This window comes from Littorina saxatilis, linkage group LG9 (genome assembly GCF_037325665.1).
Source record: "Littorina saxatilis isolate snail1 linkage group LG9, US_GU_Lsax_2.0, whole genome shotgun sequence".
In the NCBI taxonomy this organism is placed as follows: Eukaryota; Metazoa; Mollusca; class Gastropoda; order Littorinimorpha; family Littorinidae; genus Littorina; species Littorina saxatilis.
The window spans coordinates 53,482,938-53,502,937 of record NC_090253.1 but is presented as its reverse complement, the minus strand read 5'-3'; the positions used below and the strand labels follow the sequence as shown (position 1 = coordinate 53,502,937).

The 20,000-nt window shown below is 41.3% G+C and overlaps 1 protein-coding gene and 2 long non-coding RNA genes across 6 annotated transcripts in view; all 3 read right to left on the bottom strand.

Moving 5' to 3' along the window:
* Positions 1-2,880, bottom strand: part of LOC138976504 (uncharacterized) — a 9,536-nt gene extending 6,656 nt beyond the window's left edge. The window contains exon 1 of one of the 2 annotated variants that reach the window (XR_011459033.1): positions 1-2,880. This exon is cut by the window's left edge and continues 489 nt beyond it. This is a non-coding gene — a long non-coding RNA (uncharacterized lncRNA). The other variant, XR_011459032.1, reaches the window with a different exon arrangement.
* The window catches only part of LOC138976489 (transcription intermediary factor 1-beta-like), a 433,321-nt gene that overhangs the window by 386,696 nt on the left and 26,625 nt on the right, over positions 1-20,000 (bottom strand). Inside the window, exons 1-2 of one of the 2 annotated variants that reach the window (XM_070349351.1) lie at positions 7,780-8,450; positions 7,067-7,436 (exon numbers count right to left, since the gene is read on the bottom strand). In XM_070349351.1, the coding sequence (XP_070205452.1) occupies positions 7,067-7,436; positions 7,780-8,445 (1,036 nt within the window). In that variant the 5' untranslated portion in view covers positions 8,446-8,450. Of the gene's footprint in view, positions 1-7,066; positions 7,437-7,779; positions 8,451-20,000 lie in introns of those variants that run through there. The other variant, XM_070349352.1, reaches the window with a different exon arrangement.
* LOC138976503 (uncharacterized) lies at positions 10,604-15,619 on the bottom strand. 2 transcript variants are annotated; one of them, XR_011459030.1, is made up of 3 exons: positions 15,381-15,619; positions 14,329-14,525; positions 10,604-12,432 (listed from the first exon to the last, which is right to left on the bottom strand). It is a non-coding gene; the product is annotated as an uncharacterized lncRNA (long non-coding RNA). The 2 variants fall into 2 exon arrangements; XR_011459029.1 differs by lacking the exon at positions 15,381-15,619 and having other exon boundaries at positions 14,329-14,779.

Sequence of the window (20,000 nt, the reverse complement as noted above, 5' to 3'; positions counted from 1 at the left end):
CTTTTAAACATACAGTGACATTAAACATTGTTATGTTAAAAAAAAAAGAAAAAAGAAAAAAAGCTTTTGTGCACAAATCAGAAAATACATTGTACATTTTACCTACAGGCAAAACCGTGAGTGTCTGTGGCAAAGCCCGACCCAGGAAATTGCACTGATTTTATATTTAGATCAGAGGGAAATTGTCAAGAACAGGCGCTTGCATTTGGATGTGTCCAATGATAGTAGGTTTGGTTGTGATCAATCAGAATAATGTATGAATAAAAATGTATGACAGTTTGGTATGATGACATGTAATTCACATATGCTGAAATATGATATTATACATCATGTAATATTATTATGGCTGTTGCCATGACCATGAAACCCAACAAAGGTTTAATGTAATGTAATTCAAAATACCAAAACCGAGCACCTATTAATCTCGTCTTTGCGCGTGAAGATTGAGGCCGTCTGCCAGTAGCGGTTAGGTCATACAGTGGAACCCCTCTCTAGCGACCTTTAAAATGTTGACAAAAATCGGTCCTTATGGAGGGGGGTCCTTACAGAGGGAGGGGGGCGGAGTCAGGGGGCCACAAAGAAAGTCAGATTTTCTTAAAAAAAGAAAACAGAGAAGTTTGAGTTGCTGACGACCGTTCCCTCTGAAAGCAAACTGCTTCGATTTCATGTTTGTCCTTGGTGTCCACCAGTTCTGGTGCATGTACTACCCTGGCCAAGTTTCCTCTCAAGACATCAAAGAGACCGCCCCATAGGTTAAACTCCCCATAGGTTAAACTCGGTCACCCACCCGGGTGCAGAAAGTGGGGGGGGGGGGGGAGAGTATACCTGTACCATTTGAGAATCAGACCAAATGAGAATTGAACCATTTGAGAACATCCTTTTTTTCAATCACTACATCGAAGGCCTGCGGCCCGGGGTTCACATGGGTTGGTTTGTTTGTTTGTTTCAAACCCACACCCATATACACACATTTCCCATTTAAACCATTTGTCGGCCCCCTGTCGATATTTATCGACTAAGTTCCTTGTAGATTCTATCAATGATGCTTGTATGTCACACGCATTCCTTCTTTGCCACTACTAAAGCAAACGTGTGCAAGATTGTATGTTACACGCTTTGATGCTGAAATCAATTATTTTGATTATGCATTTATTTCTGAATTTTTTTTACCTTCACATACATTCAGTCACTACCTTAAACACTTATGTTTTCAGTATTCATTTCAAGTGATCACGAACGTAGAAAAATGGGTATCAAAGCGTTGTTACATTTTGTTGTGCATTCTGAATAGTGTGCCAACAGGCCTTGGTCAGTCACTCAATCACGTTTTATCTGTGTACTAAGTGTTTGACGGTAAAAGAATAACACCAACCCCGTTCTCCTGTATATAACTGAAAGCCACATTTTCTTTTTCATTCAATTTCTGTTTTCAAAAGCTTCGTCAACTTTCCACTTACACGACACGGTCCCTTTACCAAGCTTCAATGAAGAACCCTGAATACGAAAGGTCAAAACAAAACAATAGGTAGTTCTACTTTCACTATCGTCGTCTGCAACGAAAACCGAAAATGGTGAAACACTTTGCTACGTACACAGAGGACGAAATTGGAAAGAAAAGATCGAACCTTACACCTGTGACTAGGAAAAGTTGCATAGACAGTTCCGTGCGGATCTCACCACGTATCAACGTACATCCGATGCTCAGAACCTACAGATGGGTGACGCTTTGGCGATTGAGGCTTCGTCTTCAGCTCTAACACGCACGCAGACAGTCAGGCAGGTCTAATCTGCACCAGCGGTGATGGAAGGTTTGGATTTAGAAACACTCGAATGTTACTTCGACAAGATAAACGAACCGAAAGACGAAAGTGTGCCCCAAATTCGGAAAATATTCTTTCAAAACTGCACTGTAAACAACATCAAAATCACTGTGAGAAAAAGAACAATCCAAACACAACCAGTTCCCCTGTTGGAACATTTCGGGTGGACTTTCCCACGACCTGACCTACACAAATTCTCCGTGTTCGTTCGCGCTTTGCATTCAATCTGTGTTAGTGCGCGCGTGTGTTTGTGTGTTTAGCTTTCGTTGGTTTGTGCTGTTTGGTTCAAAAAAAGTTTATTTTTTTCATTGAAAGATTCAGAAACGTCGGTTGATACTTTGTTAAAGGCATTCAACCAGAAAAAGACACGAAACGAATTGGATATATCTTCTGCGCGCATGCGTGTGTACGGTATGTGTGAAAAGGCAATTGTGTTGTCAGTCTGGTTTTGTGCCTGTTATTTCGTCCCCAACAACTCATTTATATCTTTCTATGCCGATGCTGTGAGACATAATCGCCATTACGAGCTAGTCGTGTGACAGAGAGTTTTCTTGCACACTCGACTGCTGCTGTTTCACTCCGGCTAAAGCCGTCGTGAAACATCTACAGTCACCTGTGCAAGAAAACTCTCTGTCACACGACTAGCTCGTAATAGCGGGTAATGTTCACGTGCTAAGATTGACGTGGCTGTTGTGGAAATCCTTTCGTCAGTGCTCAAGTTAACAAGTACAACAACAACAACAACAACAACAACAACAACAACAACAACAACAACAACAACAACACTGACCCCCGCACACACACACACACACTTCACTATAAATATGCAACAGGATAGATACTACAATCAGTACAATACAGCGCACGGGGAGAGGTGGGGGTGACGAAGGCTCTCACAGCAGGTCCAGCTGATACCAGCCATTACGTCCCATATAGCACCAGTCTTCATGTTCACCATCCCACTGCACGTACACCCTGCCCCGCTGTATTGATAATCTTGACGGGATGGCCGTCACTGTGCCTTTCTTGTCCTGCACACAGTACACACTGGTCACTGATTGTGTGTGTGTGTGTTTGTGTGTGTGTGTGTGTGTGTGTGTGTGTGTGTGTGTGTGTGTGTGTGTGTGTGTGTGAATAGAAAAGAATATAATAGAATAATCTTTTCTTGCCACGAAACCTTTAGGCTTATACAGCACAAACCAAACAACAGAAATAAAAGAAGAATCATTGTTTTCTTCTTCAGAAAACAGTCGTGTACACATTTACCAAGCTGTAACTGAAGTTTTCCTTCATTTATCAGTTGACTTGGTAAATCATACAAGTGTATGGGATTATGTATAAGTTTCATTAGGTTTTCTCTGATATCATTATATTCAATGCATGTGTCTAAAAAATGCATTTCATCATTCAATGTCCCACTCTTTAGGCATAGTCTGTTCTCTTTTGGTATGTTGGAATATTTCCCCGTTTCAATTTTCTTGTGAATGTCTATATAAATGATCATATATTACTCTCAAATGAGATGTCTTCGAAAGGTCTAAAATATGTAACCAATAAGTAATGGCATGACATATTATGTTCAAGGTTATTGGAAATCTTCCTATATTGTGTATGTGTGTGTGTGTGTGTGTGTGTGTGTGTTTTGTGTGTGTGTGTGTGCGTGCGTGTGTGTGTGTGTGTGTGTGTGTGTGTGTGTGTGTGTGTGTGTGTGTGTGTGTGTGTGTGTGTGTGTGTGTGTGTGTGTGTGAGCGTGTGTTTTTGTGTGCAACAAACGCCGAATAAATAAGTATAAGAATAGTTTCATCCAGTTTGTGTAAATTTGTTTGAGTGCGTATTTACATGCGTGCGTGTGTGAATGCATTCCTCTTTAGTTCATTAAACTTTATTTCTGAATCAAGTTTATAACACAACATTTCATTTGGTTGCAACTCAAGCAAAAGCAGAACCAGAACATTCATAATATCACCGTCATTTCAGTGACACCTCAGACAGAAAGACAGGGATGGTGAAAACTGTCAGACAGGAGAGGGACACGCAGTCTTACCTTAGAGCCAAGATCAGAATACCAGTCCGGTCCCGGTTTGACCCGGTCCCCTACTCTCAGTACTTTGGCCAGCGCCGCCTTTCTGGGTTTGTCTGCAGTCCGTGGTGTTGTCGCTGATGTCGCTGTAGATGTGGCTGGTGATGGCTGTGTAGGCTGCTGTAAGGTTGTTGGTGTTGTGGCGGGCTTTGTGACCTGACCTGAAGACAGATTTCAGTCCTTGACAGGTTTAGCCTACGTGTTATATTAATAGAGAATGCTTCATGTCCTCCAGGCTAAATAGTTCGCCTCTCAAGGACTAGATATGGGTTATATGATCATTGGAGTTTTACGCCCTCGCGGGTTTTGATGAGATACACAAGTGTATGGGTGTTTAGGTGGTATTAGCCATCTGCACTTTTACGTGCCACTGTGGTGACACGGGGATGGGACATGGCTACCGTCTCTGGGTGTGCACATTAAGTTGATCCGTGTCCGTCCCGGCCCGAAGTTGAACCTGCGACCTTAGGATCACAAGTCCAGTGTTCTACCAACTGAGCTACCCGGGCCCCCTCTCTGCAAATTTCGTTATATGTCCATGGATGCCTGTACCGCCCTACAGTGTTTGACATAATGACGAGTTGCCCCACGCACAGACAGACAACTGCACAGCGCAAGATGACATCATCACACAGGTGTAACAGGTATCAACTGTTATGGTCCCTCCGCGCCAACAGTACATGCAATACGTTCGCTAACTCCATAATATATAGAACCATATACCTATTATAATTACTGTGATTACCTGTTACCTGGTTTTAAGGAGTAGGCCGAGAACAAAACAGAGAATAAGATGGATGCTGAATGGATCTTGACCTTCTGGTTTATGGTTTGTAACCAACACTGATGTAGCCAAGTGCTAAACTGGCTACTAATTCGTTATAATGATTTTATGTCATTCCTGTCTTGTGTAAGTTAAATTTGTATATGCTCTGACACCTGGCGGTCGTAAACTCGCTCAGTCGGCTGTGTCCACCGATGTTTTCCTTTGACGTCAAGCCGCCCTCCCAGAGAGAGACGCTGGGCCCCAGGTGGTCGTTATGCAATGTGCCGACAGTCTGTCTACCCGAGTTGGACTTGGCGTTTTGTCAAGTGGGTGTCATTTCTTTTGACAGGGTAGATCATAGAAGATGCCAGGTGGCTTGGAGGTTTTAGTCTCTTACCCCCCCCCTCCTTTTCTTGTCTTTACTGACCAATGAGAAATGATGTCAGGTTTGTTAGCTAACTCTTGATTGGAGGCTTTTGACGCCACCCATCCCCATTTACATGATAGCATTTGAGATTTTGGAAGAGAACTGAGAACTATCTCGGAGAGAGAGGACGTACTCGTTTTGTACTTTGTTATCATGGAGACATACTGATGTAGATTGCATGGTACGATTGGTGTGGCCTCCCGGTCTTCGGGCTGGGAGCTGGGTTGCTGAGGAGAAGAGAAAATAGAAAATAAAGAGAAATGTGAATCGACAGACATGGTTTCCCAGAGTTTCATGTTGCATCAAGTGACTCGTCGGTCTGTGCCAGTGAACTCTTGTCTATCATTCTCTACATGTGAGTGAAAGTCCATTACGAGAGCAAGTGATGTTCGTTCAGTGCAAGACACTAAAGAGGCACCCACATGGTGTACTCCTGAACTTCGGGGTTTACTTCTACTAGGTGACTACATTCACCCAACTACTACATCAAGAGTCTACAATCAAATATTATCCTCTTCCTTCCACCCCATCACAAATGGCGCTGCGAGCAGGGTCGTGTTTTGCACAGAATGGACTTTTCTTGTGACTCGTTTTCCATCATGGAGTACGGTAAATCTTGCTGGTGCGACCGACACCGGAATCCTGACGTCTGCCTGGAAGATATTCAACCATGGTCAACATAGTCTGCTTCTACCTGTTCCTGCGGACCATGCCTGTCTTCTTCTTCTTCTTCTTCTACGTTCCCGGACCATGTCTGTCTTCAACCTGTTTTGCATCGGCGATTCCTGTTTGTTTACCCGTGTGCTGTTTCCTGATTCCGAAGTGTTACCTACGTTATTTCATCTTAGTGATTATCTCGTAATATCGACGAAGTGTTATTTTGCGGTTGTGTGACCTTGATGGAACTGTGTGGTGCCCATTTGGTGAGTGTGACTATAGCCCTTATTCCGGTGTCGGTCGCACCAGCAAGATTTACCGTACTCCATGATGGAAAACGAGTCACAAGAAAAGTCCATTCTGTGCAAAACACGAATCCTGCTCGCAGCGCCATTTGTGATGGGGTGGAAGGAAGAGGATAATATTTGGTTGTAGACTCTTGATGTAGTAGTTGGGTGAATGTAGTCACCAAGTAGTAGAATTAAACCCCGAAGTTCAGGAGTACACCATGTGGGTGCCTCTTTAGTGTCTTGCACTGAACGAACATCACTTGCTCTCGTAATGGACTTTCACTCACATGTAGAGAATGATAGACAAGAGTTCACTGGCACAGACCGACGAGTCACTTGATGCAACATGAAACTCTGGAAAACCATGTCTGTCGATTCACATTTCTCTTTATTTTCTATTCTTCTCTTCTCCTCACCAATCCAGCTCCCAGCCCGAAGACCGGGAGGCCACACCAATAGTACAATGCAATCTACATCAGTATGTCTCCATGATAACAAAGTACAAAACGAGTACGTCCTCTCTCTCCGAGATAGTTCTCATTTATCTCAAATGCTATCATGTAAATGGGGATGGGTGGCGTCAAAAGCCACCAATCAAGAGTTAGCTAACAAAACTGACATCATTTCTCATTGGTCAGTAAAGACAAGAAAAGGGGGGGGGGGGTAAGAGACTAAAACCTCCAAGCCACCTGGCATCTTCTATGATCTACCCTGTCAAAAGAAATGACACCCACTTGACAAAACGCCGAGTCCAACGGCCCAGACAGTCTGGCGGCACATTGCATAACGACCACCTGGGGCCCAAGGTACCCCGGCGTCTCTCTCTGGGAGGGCGGCTTGACGTCAAAGGAAAACATCGGTGGACACGGCCGACTGAGCGAGTTTACGACCGCCAGGTGTCAGAGCATATACAAATTTAACTTACACAAAACAGGAATGACATAAAATCATTATAACGAATTAGTAGCCAGTTTAGCACTTGGCTACACTTATTATCAGAAAAGGTGTACAGACAATGTGACGTACCCAGAGAGCCGATGTCAGCCCTCAGTTGATCCAGTTTCTGGAGGTCCAAGGTCAAGTCTTTGACCTCCATCTTGCGTGTCGTTCCGGTCTGTGACTCCAGGTCGTCGAGGCGTGACGTCAGACCTTTCATCATCCCCAGCAGAGACCCTCCAGACGCTGACTGCACCACATTTCCTACGCTGGCTGCGTTCAGTGCTAAGGCCGCCCGCCATTTCTCCAGCTCCGCCAATGACGTCATGGCGGCGTCTTCCTCAGCCTGTATTAGCTTGTTGACCTCCTGACGTCGCTTCTTCAAGCACTGCTCAAGGTCATCGAACGTGTCATTGGCCTTTTTACGCATGACCTTGAAAGTGTCCGTGACCTCTTGGATCTAAAACACAGATCACTCTGTGAAGTCCTACAAATCTTGTTTAAATGTCCTTTTGCATTACAAAAAAAAAGAAGAAGGTTTTGTCATCGCTGAAGATGTTTCTTTTTAATGTCCAGCGGAAGTGGTTTGTGAAGGTGAAATCATTAAAGAGAAATCATTCAAGCTTGCACCATGCATTCATCAAACCCTGTTTTCACCTAATTGTATCATACAAAGAGACCCAAAACGTCATGTAGATTCAATCAGAATGGATGTAAGTCTGCTAATAAGGTACGATGCACAAAACTGAATAAGGAAAAAGCCTGATAAAACAAGAGCATTCACAAGAAGGGTTAACACCAACCTCCGTTGCCAATGCTGTCACTGTGTCCCTCAGCCTCTGTGCTTGTTGTTCCAGTTCTCTTCTCTTCTCTGTCGCCACGTCTGGGATGGCCCTCACCTCTGCACAGCTGCGGTGATTGGTTGTCGCACACAACATGCAAATGAGCTCCTGGTGGGTGGAGCACCACACCTCAGCCGGCCTATCATCGTGCACGTTACAAGTTGCACGGTTTATCTGAGCCAACTGCTGCGGGCTGAGTTTGTTTAAGTCTTCAATGACGTGTTTCCTGGTTGAGGGTATGTTCTTGTGCCCAATGATGCAAGCTTTGCAAATTTTGACCTCACATTGCAAGCAGAATGACGCGGCAGCTGCGTTGTTGTTGCAGATCATGCAGACATGCTGACCGCTGAGCACTTTGTGACCGTCCACTAGAGCCATAGTGGCCAGGTCAGTGGGCAGGTCATTGACCAGAATGTCAATGTCACGCTTACCTCGGCTGGTGGAGGGCAGGATGGGGGCCCTGCAGAGCGGACAGCCTCCCTTGACCCCTGCCTTCTGCAGCCACGACACGACGCACTTTTTGCACGCTAGGTGTGTACACGGCAGTATTTTTGGCTCTTTATATCCGTCATGGCAGACAGGGCATTCTGGTAGCACACTGCTATTGGTGGCTGAAGCGGTGGCCATTACGACTTCTGCAAACACACACACACAGACACAAACACATACACACGAATGCACGCACGCACACACACACACGCACACACACACACACACACACACACACACACACACACACACACACACACACACACACACACACACACCAAGAACGGACTGATCAATAACAGTGCTGTTGCTGGTATTCAGTTGTAAAGTCTCATTAAAACACTTCACACATAGTGTAGTGTGCGCATGCCGTCATACTGTGATCAACGTCTTGAATCAATGCTGTAAGAACCCATGGATTGATTTGCTTTGACCGTGTACAACAACTCGAGGATGTATGTTTACTTGATTTACAGAAGAGAACAGTGAGCGGTTGCGGGGGGGGGGGGGGGGGAGGCGGAATAGCGGACTCAGAAAAAAGCAATGTTAATACTCCCCCTCCACCCTCGTGAAAAAGGATTGAAGGGGAAATGTATTGCCATCCGAAGTTATCCGTGTTTAAACATATAGTGTCCACGCCGCCATTTTGGAGTTTTTTTTGTCGAATTCGGCCGATTTGAAGAATTTGGGGAATCTAGTGTACCTTAATTAAGACGCACCTGGCCCGGTTTGCTCAATAAAGCACCACAAGTATGCTAAATAATTAATTAAACATGATTAAATTGGCGACTGCTCTCCACCATTTGAAGATCAAAATTGGCCGTCATAGACTGGTTTTCGTCGCGAGCGTGCCGTTTTCATGACGACCCAAAACAATGGCGGATGGGATGTAAGAAATCGACTCAAGGTGGTTCAGAAAGCAGCAGACTGACTGGGAACGACACAGAATCACGAGAAAGTCATGCTCGACGCACAAAATGCAAAGTTATCAACACGCGGCAAGCAGTGGGAAAGTTGGATTGAACTGCATGAGTGTTACCATCGTGTGGCGCTGACTACCCACGACGCAGAGCTCTCTCCTGCTGGATTTGTAAGTAAAGCAAGTGTTGTGTAGACTTTGGACAGACCTAGACAAATGTTGCTGCCGTTTTGTTTGTGTGTCTGCTGGTGTGTTGAGCGAATGAAGCATCCATCAAGCGAGTGCACGAACGTGTAGTGTGCAGGGTCGATTGAGTCCAGTTTTGGTTTGAACACGGACACGCCACGGTGTGTGTCACTGTGTGTGTGTGTGTCTGTGCACTGCACAGGAGCTTGCATCAAAGTGCTGGTCGATCATTATTTACTCCTTCATCCCTACAGTCTTCTTACAACTACATACTACGCATTCGCTAGCCTAGTAAGGGCGTACATGCAGGACTAAATAATGATCAACTGGCGGTTGGGTACAAGCTCCTGTGGTGCACTGTATAGGACTGGAGACTGAGACTGACACTGTGACAGACAGAGTAGGTAATCCCCCTAAAAATTGTTTTGAGATGGAAAAAGTAAGGTCAGTCAGCACAGTCTTTGGATGTAGTGCAACAGAAAATGTTATTTATAACTGACATTTTATATTGTCAGCGGTATGAGTTTTTCTGTGCCTAAAGTTTTTAATGTTGTGATTTTGCAGGAAAAACTATGATTGAAGCTTATTGTAAGGCTTTCTGAAAGGGTAACTTTTTTAACAAAGAACACATTCTTCCTCGGACAGCGTTCATTGAAGCAAACACTAAATGCGGCAGAATCTCATTCATCCTTTCTTTTTTAACTGCCATTTTTAAGTGTCGCTGTGCATGTTGAAAGCTTCATGTTCAGAACTGATGTTGCTGTAGAACTGTATGTAATTGGCCAGCCTTTGGTTTACACTTAGTGGTTTATATGTTGCTATATATATATAATTACTAAAAGTATTTTTTTTAATTTTCAGGGGAAAAGCACCCGGACATCAAACATTCTTGCAATGTGTGGCAATAATGGTTTAAAATATTTCAGACAAAGCTCAAGGTGAGTTTAAATGTTCATAATTCTGATGTAAGTCAAGCTTATCTTTTATCTTGAGTAACTATCTCTGTCATGTCTCTCTCAGGCTGCGCGACCGACAGAAAAGTTGCCAATAACCGATTCCTTGAGTGTGGCCAATTGTTCCCCATTTGTGGTTCACTTGAGCTGCAGGCAATTTTGTTGAGTGATTAAAAGTTATGGATTCTTTAAAAAGGTGTATGTTTGAGGATAAGACACTGTCAAAGTTTTGAAACAGTATTTTTCTTCTTCATGGTTATAAAAAAAACTGCAGCACCTGTGTTCAATTTCTGAAGATGCATTATTACTACAGTGGCACCCCCCTTTTACGACCTCAAACAATCTGAGAAAATCGAGTCTAAAAAAAGAACGAGTCTTAAAATGGGGGTAATTTTACAGAGGTTATGAACAGAAAATGTGAGAACAAGGTCTTAAAAAGAAGGGAGTTTTAAATTGGGGGGTCATAGAAGGGAGGTTCCACTGCATTAATCATGCCATGGAAATCATGATCAGTTTACAGATAAATACAATGACAATTAAAAGCAATTTGCAGCCCAGTGTCTTATTATTTGATCATATTCTGTCTATTTTTATCATTGCATCTTTGCTACAGAAATTTATGGTTACATCTTGACCAAAAGTCAATTATTATCAAAAAAGCAAACAACATGCGCACACAAAAACATACTCAATTGTCAAGAACAGTGTCTATTTTATTCCATGTAGATCTCAAATCCACAGGCACACATCCTCTGCACAGTTCAAAGGTGCTACACATGAAACTATTCTTGGAATTCGAGCACTTTTCAACACATGTATATATTTGTTTTGCACAAGTTTTACTAGACCTGTGAATTCAACGCATTAATCAATACACTTTCAGGGCTCTTCCCCAGACTTTAATGCTCATGTCAGCTGTTTCCATGCACAAATAGTCACCCTGTATGTATCTTTCGCTTGATATGCAAGTGTCTAAACAGAAAGAAAAAACACTAAAAACCAAACACAAAAATTCATTCAGTGAGAGTGAATGTACACACATCCTAAAAAACACGAAATGAATAGTCATTCTGTCAGTCATTGATACTGATCCAAGACATTGATGTGAGGAAGAAAGGGGTAAGTTTATTTTAGAAAGCTAAAATCTTTCAGAGGGAAATGGTGTTATCAAACACTGGTCGTTTCACATGCTCCCTGTAAATCACTGAAAGCAGACCTTTTCAACTTCAGAAGACCCTCCCTCGTCTTCTTTTTGAGGGGCTATCCAGAGATACTCCAGTGCCGAGAGTATGAAATAAATAAATATATAGCTGTCTGTCAGCGTTCTCTATAGAATGAAAATGTCTCTACAAGGTGCAGAACTGTGCACATAATTAAAACAAAAACACACACACAACATATGTTCAAACACTGATCCAAATGTTGGGGGTGGGCGTTTACTAGGTACTAACGGCGCTTACAAGGTAGATTACAGTACATTAAAAAAGAAAAAAACAATATACATTATTTGTATTTTTGACCAAATTATGACATTTTACACAGATGGAGACAGTCAGTGTTCCTCAAGGTGAACAAGGACTGTCAAGGTGTGTGTAAAATGTCATATTTTGGTCAAAAATACAAATAACATTTATGTATCGATTGGTTCTGGTTAGAATTCCTTTTAATTGTTTTTTTAATGTACAAAACATGCACTATTTTGTAGTCTCAGCTGGCCGTCTAATATGGAATGTGACAGAGCATGTGTAAACCAACCCACACAGAAACGCACTTTGTTTAACACCACAATGTACTCCAATGCAGGCAGCAAGGAAGAAAGTCAGTGTACTGGCCAGTTGGATCTATAATGTCATTCCTATGACCCATACACAGCAACTGCACATGGCAACTCTTACACCTTCACCCGAATAGCCAATATCTTTCCTCAATATAACTCTGAATGATGCGTATCGTTTGGCTTTATTGATCTTTCCCTCTTCTTCTTCCAGGACCAGGGCATCTTCAATCTCTTCTTTGTGTGTGGGCCAGTAGGAGCCTGCTGTCATCAAGCACCAGTGCCTTGAAGTCCTGGAGCATAAACAGAAAATCACCCATCAGTGAAGACACTTAATTCAAACTTCGAAAAGGGTTGAAAAAATTAACCAAATGCAAGAAAAAGTGTGAAAATAAAGAGTTACAGAAGAGTGTTTGTAATCTATTCATGTACGTAATGGATTGCAAGTGTGAGTAAAAGGTGGTGGTGGGTGGGAGAGGGGGGATGGGATATACCTGTGGGCATTGGCTTTCCAGATTTTTAGCATTCTGACACACTGAGAAGTGTGAAAATGTGACGTGTTCTAGTGCTCCTGACGAGCAAAAGTGTCACACATCTTTAGCTACTTGGAATGAATGCCCAGTTTACCATAGCATTGTACAGTGAAACCCTAACTTTGCCCCCCCCCCCCCCTTTAAAAAAACAACATTTGTCTTAAAAGACACTACTTTCTCAGATTCCTGTTTATAACCTCTATTCTAAGACATTCTGCTTTTCTTTGATTGAGTTTGCTGTATATATATACATATATATCTTAAAAGGGCTCCACTGTATCTCTAATTTTTTTCTCTACAAGAGGTATTGTAGCAGCATCTGTCAAGTGCTCAACCGCAAAAAGGTCAATTTGATATAATTATTCAATACTGATGTTTCAAGCTAAGCAGAACTGCTGTTTGACATGTGGTTGGAAAATGTGCTTCAGGGATTGTCTTGTTTAAAAAAAAATTGAACAGGAAGGCAGACATCTATTTGAACTGCAAAGCAGACACAATTCAAAAACCTACACATCATTATTATGACTTCCTACATAACAGCTCACTCAACTCAACTCAATGCCCGTCACTCCTGTCAGGGTATGGGCCGCCAACAACAGCTCTCCAGAGTCCTCTGTCCTGGGCCATCTTTTCTATCTGAATAACAGCATGATCATGGAATCTGTTAGCCAATGTGTCAGATCATAACGATCATTATGGAGGCAGAAATGATCCCCTCAATCTGTAAAATATCCTTCTTTACAAACAGCATACAGGTGTAGCTAAAACAGAATTCATATTACAGTGGAACCCCCTTTTACGATCTCCCAAAATCTGATAAAATCAGGTATTAAAAAGCAGGAAGTCTTAAAATGAAGGTGAATTTGCATAGGTTATGACCAGAAAATCTGAAAAGCAAGGTCTAAATATAGGGGAGATCTTGAATTGTAAAGGTTTTTAAAAGGGGGGTTCAGGGTACAGCACCATAATTGTGAGGACTGTTCATTTATTTCCCTTTATGAGACACTAAAAGGTTGTGGGTACTGAAATTTAACTGCATAAAATATCTTGACAAAATCAGGATGCTGAAGCTGAATTTTCATTCTTTTTCAATATTTTTTTAAACCAGGAAATACACACATTCCCTAGAATAAAAAAAAAGCACCGGTAATGTAATTTGTGACCGAGACCTAAAAACCTCTCCGTTAGTCATTATTTAGTATACCCTGTAACAAAGTCTTTGACCTCACAAATCTTGCAGAATAAAAAGGTACAAGTTTACTCGAATGATTGAGTTTGGAGGAGGCGTGGGGGTTGAGGGTGGAAGCGGTGAGAGAAAGTACTTATAACTATAGTCCTGATTCACCTTCAAATTGTTTTTTGGGCCACCCAGACCACTAATTTACACCCCCACTTACACACAATTTTACTTATTTTACATTCCTAAAACACACACACATCCACACATAACAAATACACAACACGCACTGACTTTCTTGACATTGTTCAGTTGGATGAATGTAATTTCTTCATTTTCTGTGATAGCACTCTATTGCCAGTATTGGAATTCACAAAATTACCCTTGGCTCTAACATCATGTCTTTTTCTTTTAACTCCTGCACACAGAGAAAGTATCTATTAATATTATAAGTATAAGTATAACTAGTCCTCACTTACCTTCAAATTGTTATTCGGATCAGCCTTCCCCTTGCCCAGCAAACCAATTTCAGGTTGAGAAGACTTGGACCAGTCCTTGCCTCTGCATTAGCTCACACCTCTGCTAATTCCTCTCCCTATCCTGCCTCGATGTGCACTTCTTGAAGTTGAACGAGCAGCCTGGCCGCTTGTTGTTTTGAATGTAAAACTTCCATAGCCTGAAAATAAAGACAAATGCTTGAAAAGAATACACTATATCTTAATCAATCTCCCTTAAAGTTAATGAGTTATTTGTAGCAAACTTCAATCATAATCAGGAAAAGCTCACTTGAGTTTTGACAGCTGGCACACAACGTTCACACACACAATTGTAGTTTGTACTCTTTTTTTCACGTGTATACAAAAATACAAATATATATATGTGATTATATCACAAGCATAATACACACACAAACACACACACACACACAAAAACACACACACAATCACACAGTGACACACACACACACAGTCACATTCATGCACAGTGTGACACACACACACAGTGATATATACAAGTCTCTCTCACACACACACTACACACACACACACACACACAACAAATGCACAAGACACTGATATCCTCGACATTGTTCAGAGGGATAAGTATAATTTCTTCTCTTTTGGGTTACTATTATGAGAAAAGACAATTTTCAGAGCTCTCTATTTGTCTGAAACATGAATGCGCTTTGCTTCGAACTCTAGCACGTTTACTGTTCCCTGTGTTCGATCAGTGACATGAATGGAATTTGAAACACATGCATAAGCTTATAAGTAAAAGCGCAACTTTAGAAACATATATTTGAAATGATCACCAACAGGCAACACATTATGTCCAAGATAATCTCAAATCTGACTGAGTACTGCTTCTAAACAAAGTACGAGCATGATCTTCGTCAGGGCTTTTTGACTCGCATCGATCGATTCATTTGCAGTCCTGCTGAGAGCAACTTGTACACTGATACTGACTTGTCCTATTGAAAGCTTTATTTCCTGTCAGACAACGTTAACTTAAGCTGGAAAATGACACTTACCTTTTCAGACTGCAGGAAGACGCCATTGTTGACACATTTGACAAGGGAAATCACCCAACTATTACAAGAGTGCTCTTTCCTTGGAATCTGTTACGACAATTAATTAGCTATCAAAACTGTTGAATTTGCAAAGTTAAGTTATTCCTCATGGATGGTAGCATTATTTGTAACGTAGAATCTTACGGTGATGCTTTGAAAGCGATCTGAAGGCCTTTTCCCGGCGGATACTATCCCTTTAAAACATAACCTGCTGTACCGACCATAGGGTAAAGGTAGAGAAGTATGTGCATCAAGGGATCGCAAATAAAGGATTATTTCCCTTGTCACCTCCCTCTCTCTCTCTCTCTCTCTCTCTCTCTCTCTCCCTCCCCCTCTGACTTAAAAAAAGAAGACAATCAACTAGATTGACACCTATCTGCACAATGGTAATGAAAACCAGATTGGAAGATGTTGAACATGAAACCATGGACCTAAAAATGAATATGGCCAATGTTAGCGAATTATTAGCTGTTAACCTGCAAGACGTTGAGAAACGCATCAAGTCCTCTATGCGGATTGAAAATAGTGCGGCAGTACAAAAACTAGAAGATAAAATAACAGCACTGTCAAACCAAGTGAACAAGCTGGAAGAGGAGAATCACAAACTCAAAAGTCTTGTTGGTGATCTGAAAGTGAAACTGAACGACCAACACACGTTTGTCAACAACAAACCTGCAAAAAAATCCATTTCAACTCATTCTCATGAAAACAAACCCACTACTCCCCATCCTTCTACCCCCTCATCTACTAAAGACACGCCGACAATGTATACAAACCTTAAGCACCGACGATCTTTTGTGACACCTCCTTCCTCCCCTGTTAAATCAACAATGACGCAGCAACAAATCAATATGAGTCAACATAATGAACCATCGGAATGTGAAGTCAACTCAGAAAAAGATGTCACCAGTGAAGATGACAATAGTCAAGAGGAACATCGACCCACCCCAGAGGAAATACTTAGAAAAATTACCATCCAACCAGATGCCACTTTCATACTCATTGGCGATTCTGTACTGAAGACAGTAAACTTAAACAAGTCCTTGCCATCAAAATATAGTGTGCCTCAGAAAGTGAGTGTGGATGGAATGATGGTTGAGGACGCAGTTATGTGGGGAAAAGATCTGTCGCCATCCCCTTCAGTGAAACAGGTCACTGTACATGTAGGCATCAATACATGTACAAACACCTCTAGCACCATTAGTGAGGTGATGTGGACCGATTTACTGCTAACTCTTAGGTGTGCATTTCCCCGTGCAGTCCTGAGAGCATCATCAATCATACCTGCTCGTGGGCGCAGTGATCTAAATGATATCATCCGACCATCCAATGAAAACCTGTCCAGAGTATGTGCAAGACATGGTGTTGTCTTTGTGGACAACATGCCTGTCTTTGTGACTGAGAGTGGAGCCCCGCGTCTCGCCCTTTACAGGGACAGGATTCATCCTAGTCCAAAAGGCGTAGCTCGGCTGGCAGAAAATCTGTTCCCCCCCTCCCTCACCAAGTACTACACCAAATCAACCATCAATGACAATCGTGTGTCAAAGCATCAACACGTTGATCAAAGAGGTCACTCTAAAAGATACCAATCGGTGCAGAGATATGAAGAAGACTTTCCCGCCCTCCCACAGCACTTGGAGACCCGCCTCCCAACAAATCATCAGGGCTTTTTCCGTGACAGACCATTGCCGGCAAACATCGCTCCACAGCATCGCTCAGGTGGTGACAGCCTGGCTTCTCCTCTTCCCTTCGCCGTAACACACAATCAGCAGCATTCGAGAGCAAATGACTACTACGTGACACCTGCTTTGACTTCTCGCAACCAACACGCCGCTGATGAACACAACGTTGGACCGGCCAACGCTTATCACCAGTATCAGCCATCTTTTCGGCACTTCAACCGTTTCGGACAACCTATCAGCTACCCTCCACCACCACATGACGCCGCCCACCTTGCTCCACCCCATATGCACCCAGCCATGGTTCTTCCGCCACATGACACAGCTCATCTGGCTCCACCTCCTGTGCACCCAGCCATGGTGCATGCTTTCTTATCATATCTACACAATTTTAATGAGATGCGCCCATCAATGGCCTACTAAAAGTGCCATCTTTTAAGCGTGTGTGTATGAGTGTGTGTATGTGTGGTGTGTGTGTGTGTATGTATGTGTGTATATGTGTGTGTTTATGTGTGTGTGTGTGTATGTGTGTGTGTGAGTGTGTGTGTGTGTGTGTGTGTGTGTGTGCATGTGTATGTGGTTATGTGCTGGTAGTCTTAGCTTTTAGATATTTGAATCCCTATTGCCAAACTTTTAAAGTGATTGCTTTTTGTGTCATTGTGACTGAAATTTAATCTGTGTTGTATTTTTATAATACATCCTCAGACTCAACGGTACATTTCTCTCTACGCTACGTTAAGACTATATATAATATAACAGAGCTTTGAAAGAAGAAAAAGGACTTCACCTGCGATTCAAAGCTTTCGCATATTTCAAAATTGTTTTTATAAACAATAATATTAACATTGATTAATCTGTTAAAATAGTTCTTCTATAATTACATTATTAACTGTAATTATTGAAATTCCTTTTGTGAACAATTTTGCTTAATTGGTATCTTATCATCGTGGGGTTTTGTGTGTGAGGTGTTTGCTTTTGTATTTTTTATCCTTGAAATTTTGTTGTATGTCTTCTTCAACTCATAATTGTCAAAATAATTGGCTTGTAAAACAAGGGCTTCATATTGGCCATTTAAACATAAACCATGCATATAACAAAATGACAGACATATTATCCTTACTTTCTAACAATGGTAGAAACTTTCATATTTTTGGATTTTCAGAATCTAGATTATCTAACAACATACTTGATTCGGATATTTTCGTTTCAGGTTATAAAACATTACGAAAAGATTCTTCCAAAGACTTAGAAACTGGTTTGTTAGTTTATATTAATGAATCATTAACCTACAAGCGTCTTGAAAATCTTGAATCTCATGGAATAGAATCCATTTGGGTGGAAATATGCTTACAAAAATCAGCATCAATTATTGTTGGATTCTGTTACAGAAACCCAGCAGAGAAGGTAAACTGGTGTGATAAATTCATGGACATGATGGATGCAGTTTTAAATGAATCAAAAGAAATCATTCTTCTTGGAGACTTTAATATCGATCTTCTGAAGCAAAATAAGAATTGGTTGGAAACACTAAATCTATTAAATTTACATCAAATGATTCAAAAACCTACTCGTATTACTTCCACCTCTAAAACACTTATTGATCATATCTATGTTTCTGAAAAACGTCATATTAAAGAAACATGTGTACCATGTTTTGCTGTGAGTGACCATTTTCCCATTTGTACCACATGGTCTCGTAAAGGGGTAAAAATTCCAAAAACAGGTCACAGAACAATTACATATCGTTCATTCTCTCATTTCAATGAAAGTGCATTTCTTTCTGATCTAAAAAATAGTCCACTTTCAAATACTTACAATTTTACAAACCCTGACCAAGCTTTGGATTTTTGGATATCTATATTCATTAATATTTATAACAAACACGCACCCCTTAAAACACATCGAATCAAGCAGATTGAAAAACCTAAATGGATCGACAAAGACATAGAAAATGCAGCAAATTACCGTGATTTTTTAAAAGAACATGGTACACATGAAGAGTACAAACAACAAAGAAATAAAGTGAACTCCCTGAAACGAAAACGTAAACAACAATATTTTCAAAACCTCATTACATCTAAACAAGATTCAAAATCTATTTGGAAAGCAATTAACCAACTCACAAACAAAGACATTGCAAATAAATCCTCACAAGTTATTAATATTTCTGTAGATACACTTAATGAACATTTCTCAAAAATTGCCGATAAAGTGATTTCTTATGATCGGACAGAATCAAATGATTTAAAACTTTTGAAAGAATACTGCAATTCCAAACATATCCATGTTCATCATGCATTGCAACCAATGACTATATTGGATGTTTACTCTCAGCTACAACATCTTAAACAAAGCGGAACACGTGACATAGATGGGCTTGATGCAAAAATTATAAAAATGGCAGCTCCAATAATCACGGATACATTAACTTTCATTTATAACATATGTATCGACCAATGCTGTTTTCCAAGTAAATTCAAACAGGCTAAAGTGATTCCTCTTTTTAAATCGGGGGATACTACAAATCCCTCAAATTACAGACCAATATCAATTCTATCAATCCTTTCAAAGCCTCTTGAAAAACATATCAATAAGCATATTCTTTTGCACTTTGAGGACAACAAATTGATACATGATAAGCAATCAGGTTTTAGGAAAAAACACTCATGTCAAACAGCGCTGATTAGCTTAGTTGACCAATGGCTAAACAACATTAATAGTAACCAGTTCTGTGCTGCTCTATTTGTTGACTTTGCTAAAGCTTTTGACCTAATTGACCATAAACTCCTTATCAAAAAGCTTGAGATTTATGGTTTGGCAACTGATTCTGTTAACATTTTAAAATCTTTCCTGTCAGACAGACAGCAAAGTACTTATCTGAATCAATCATACTCTTGTAAAC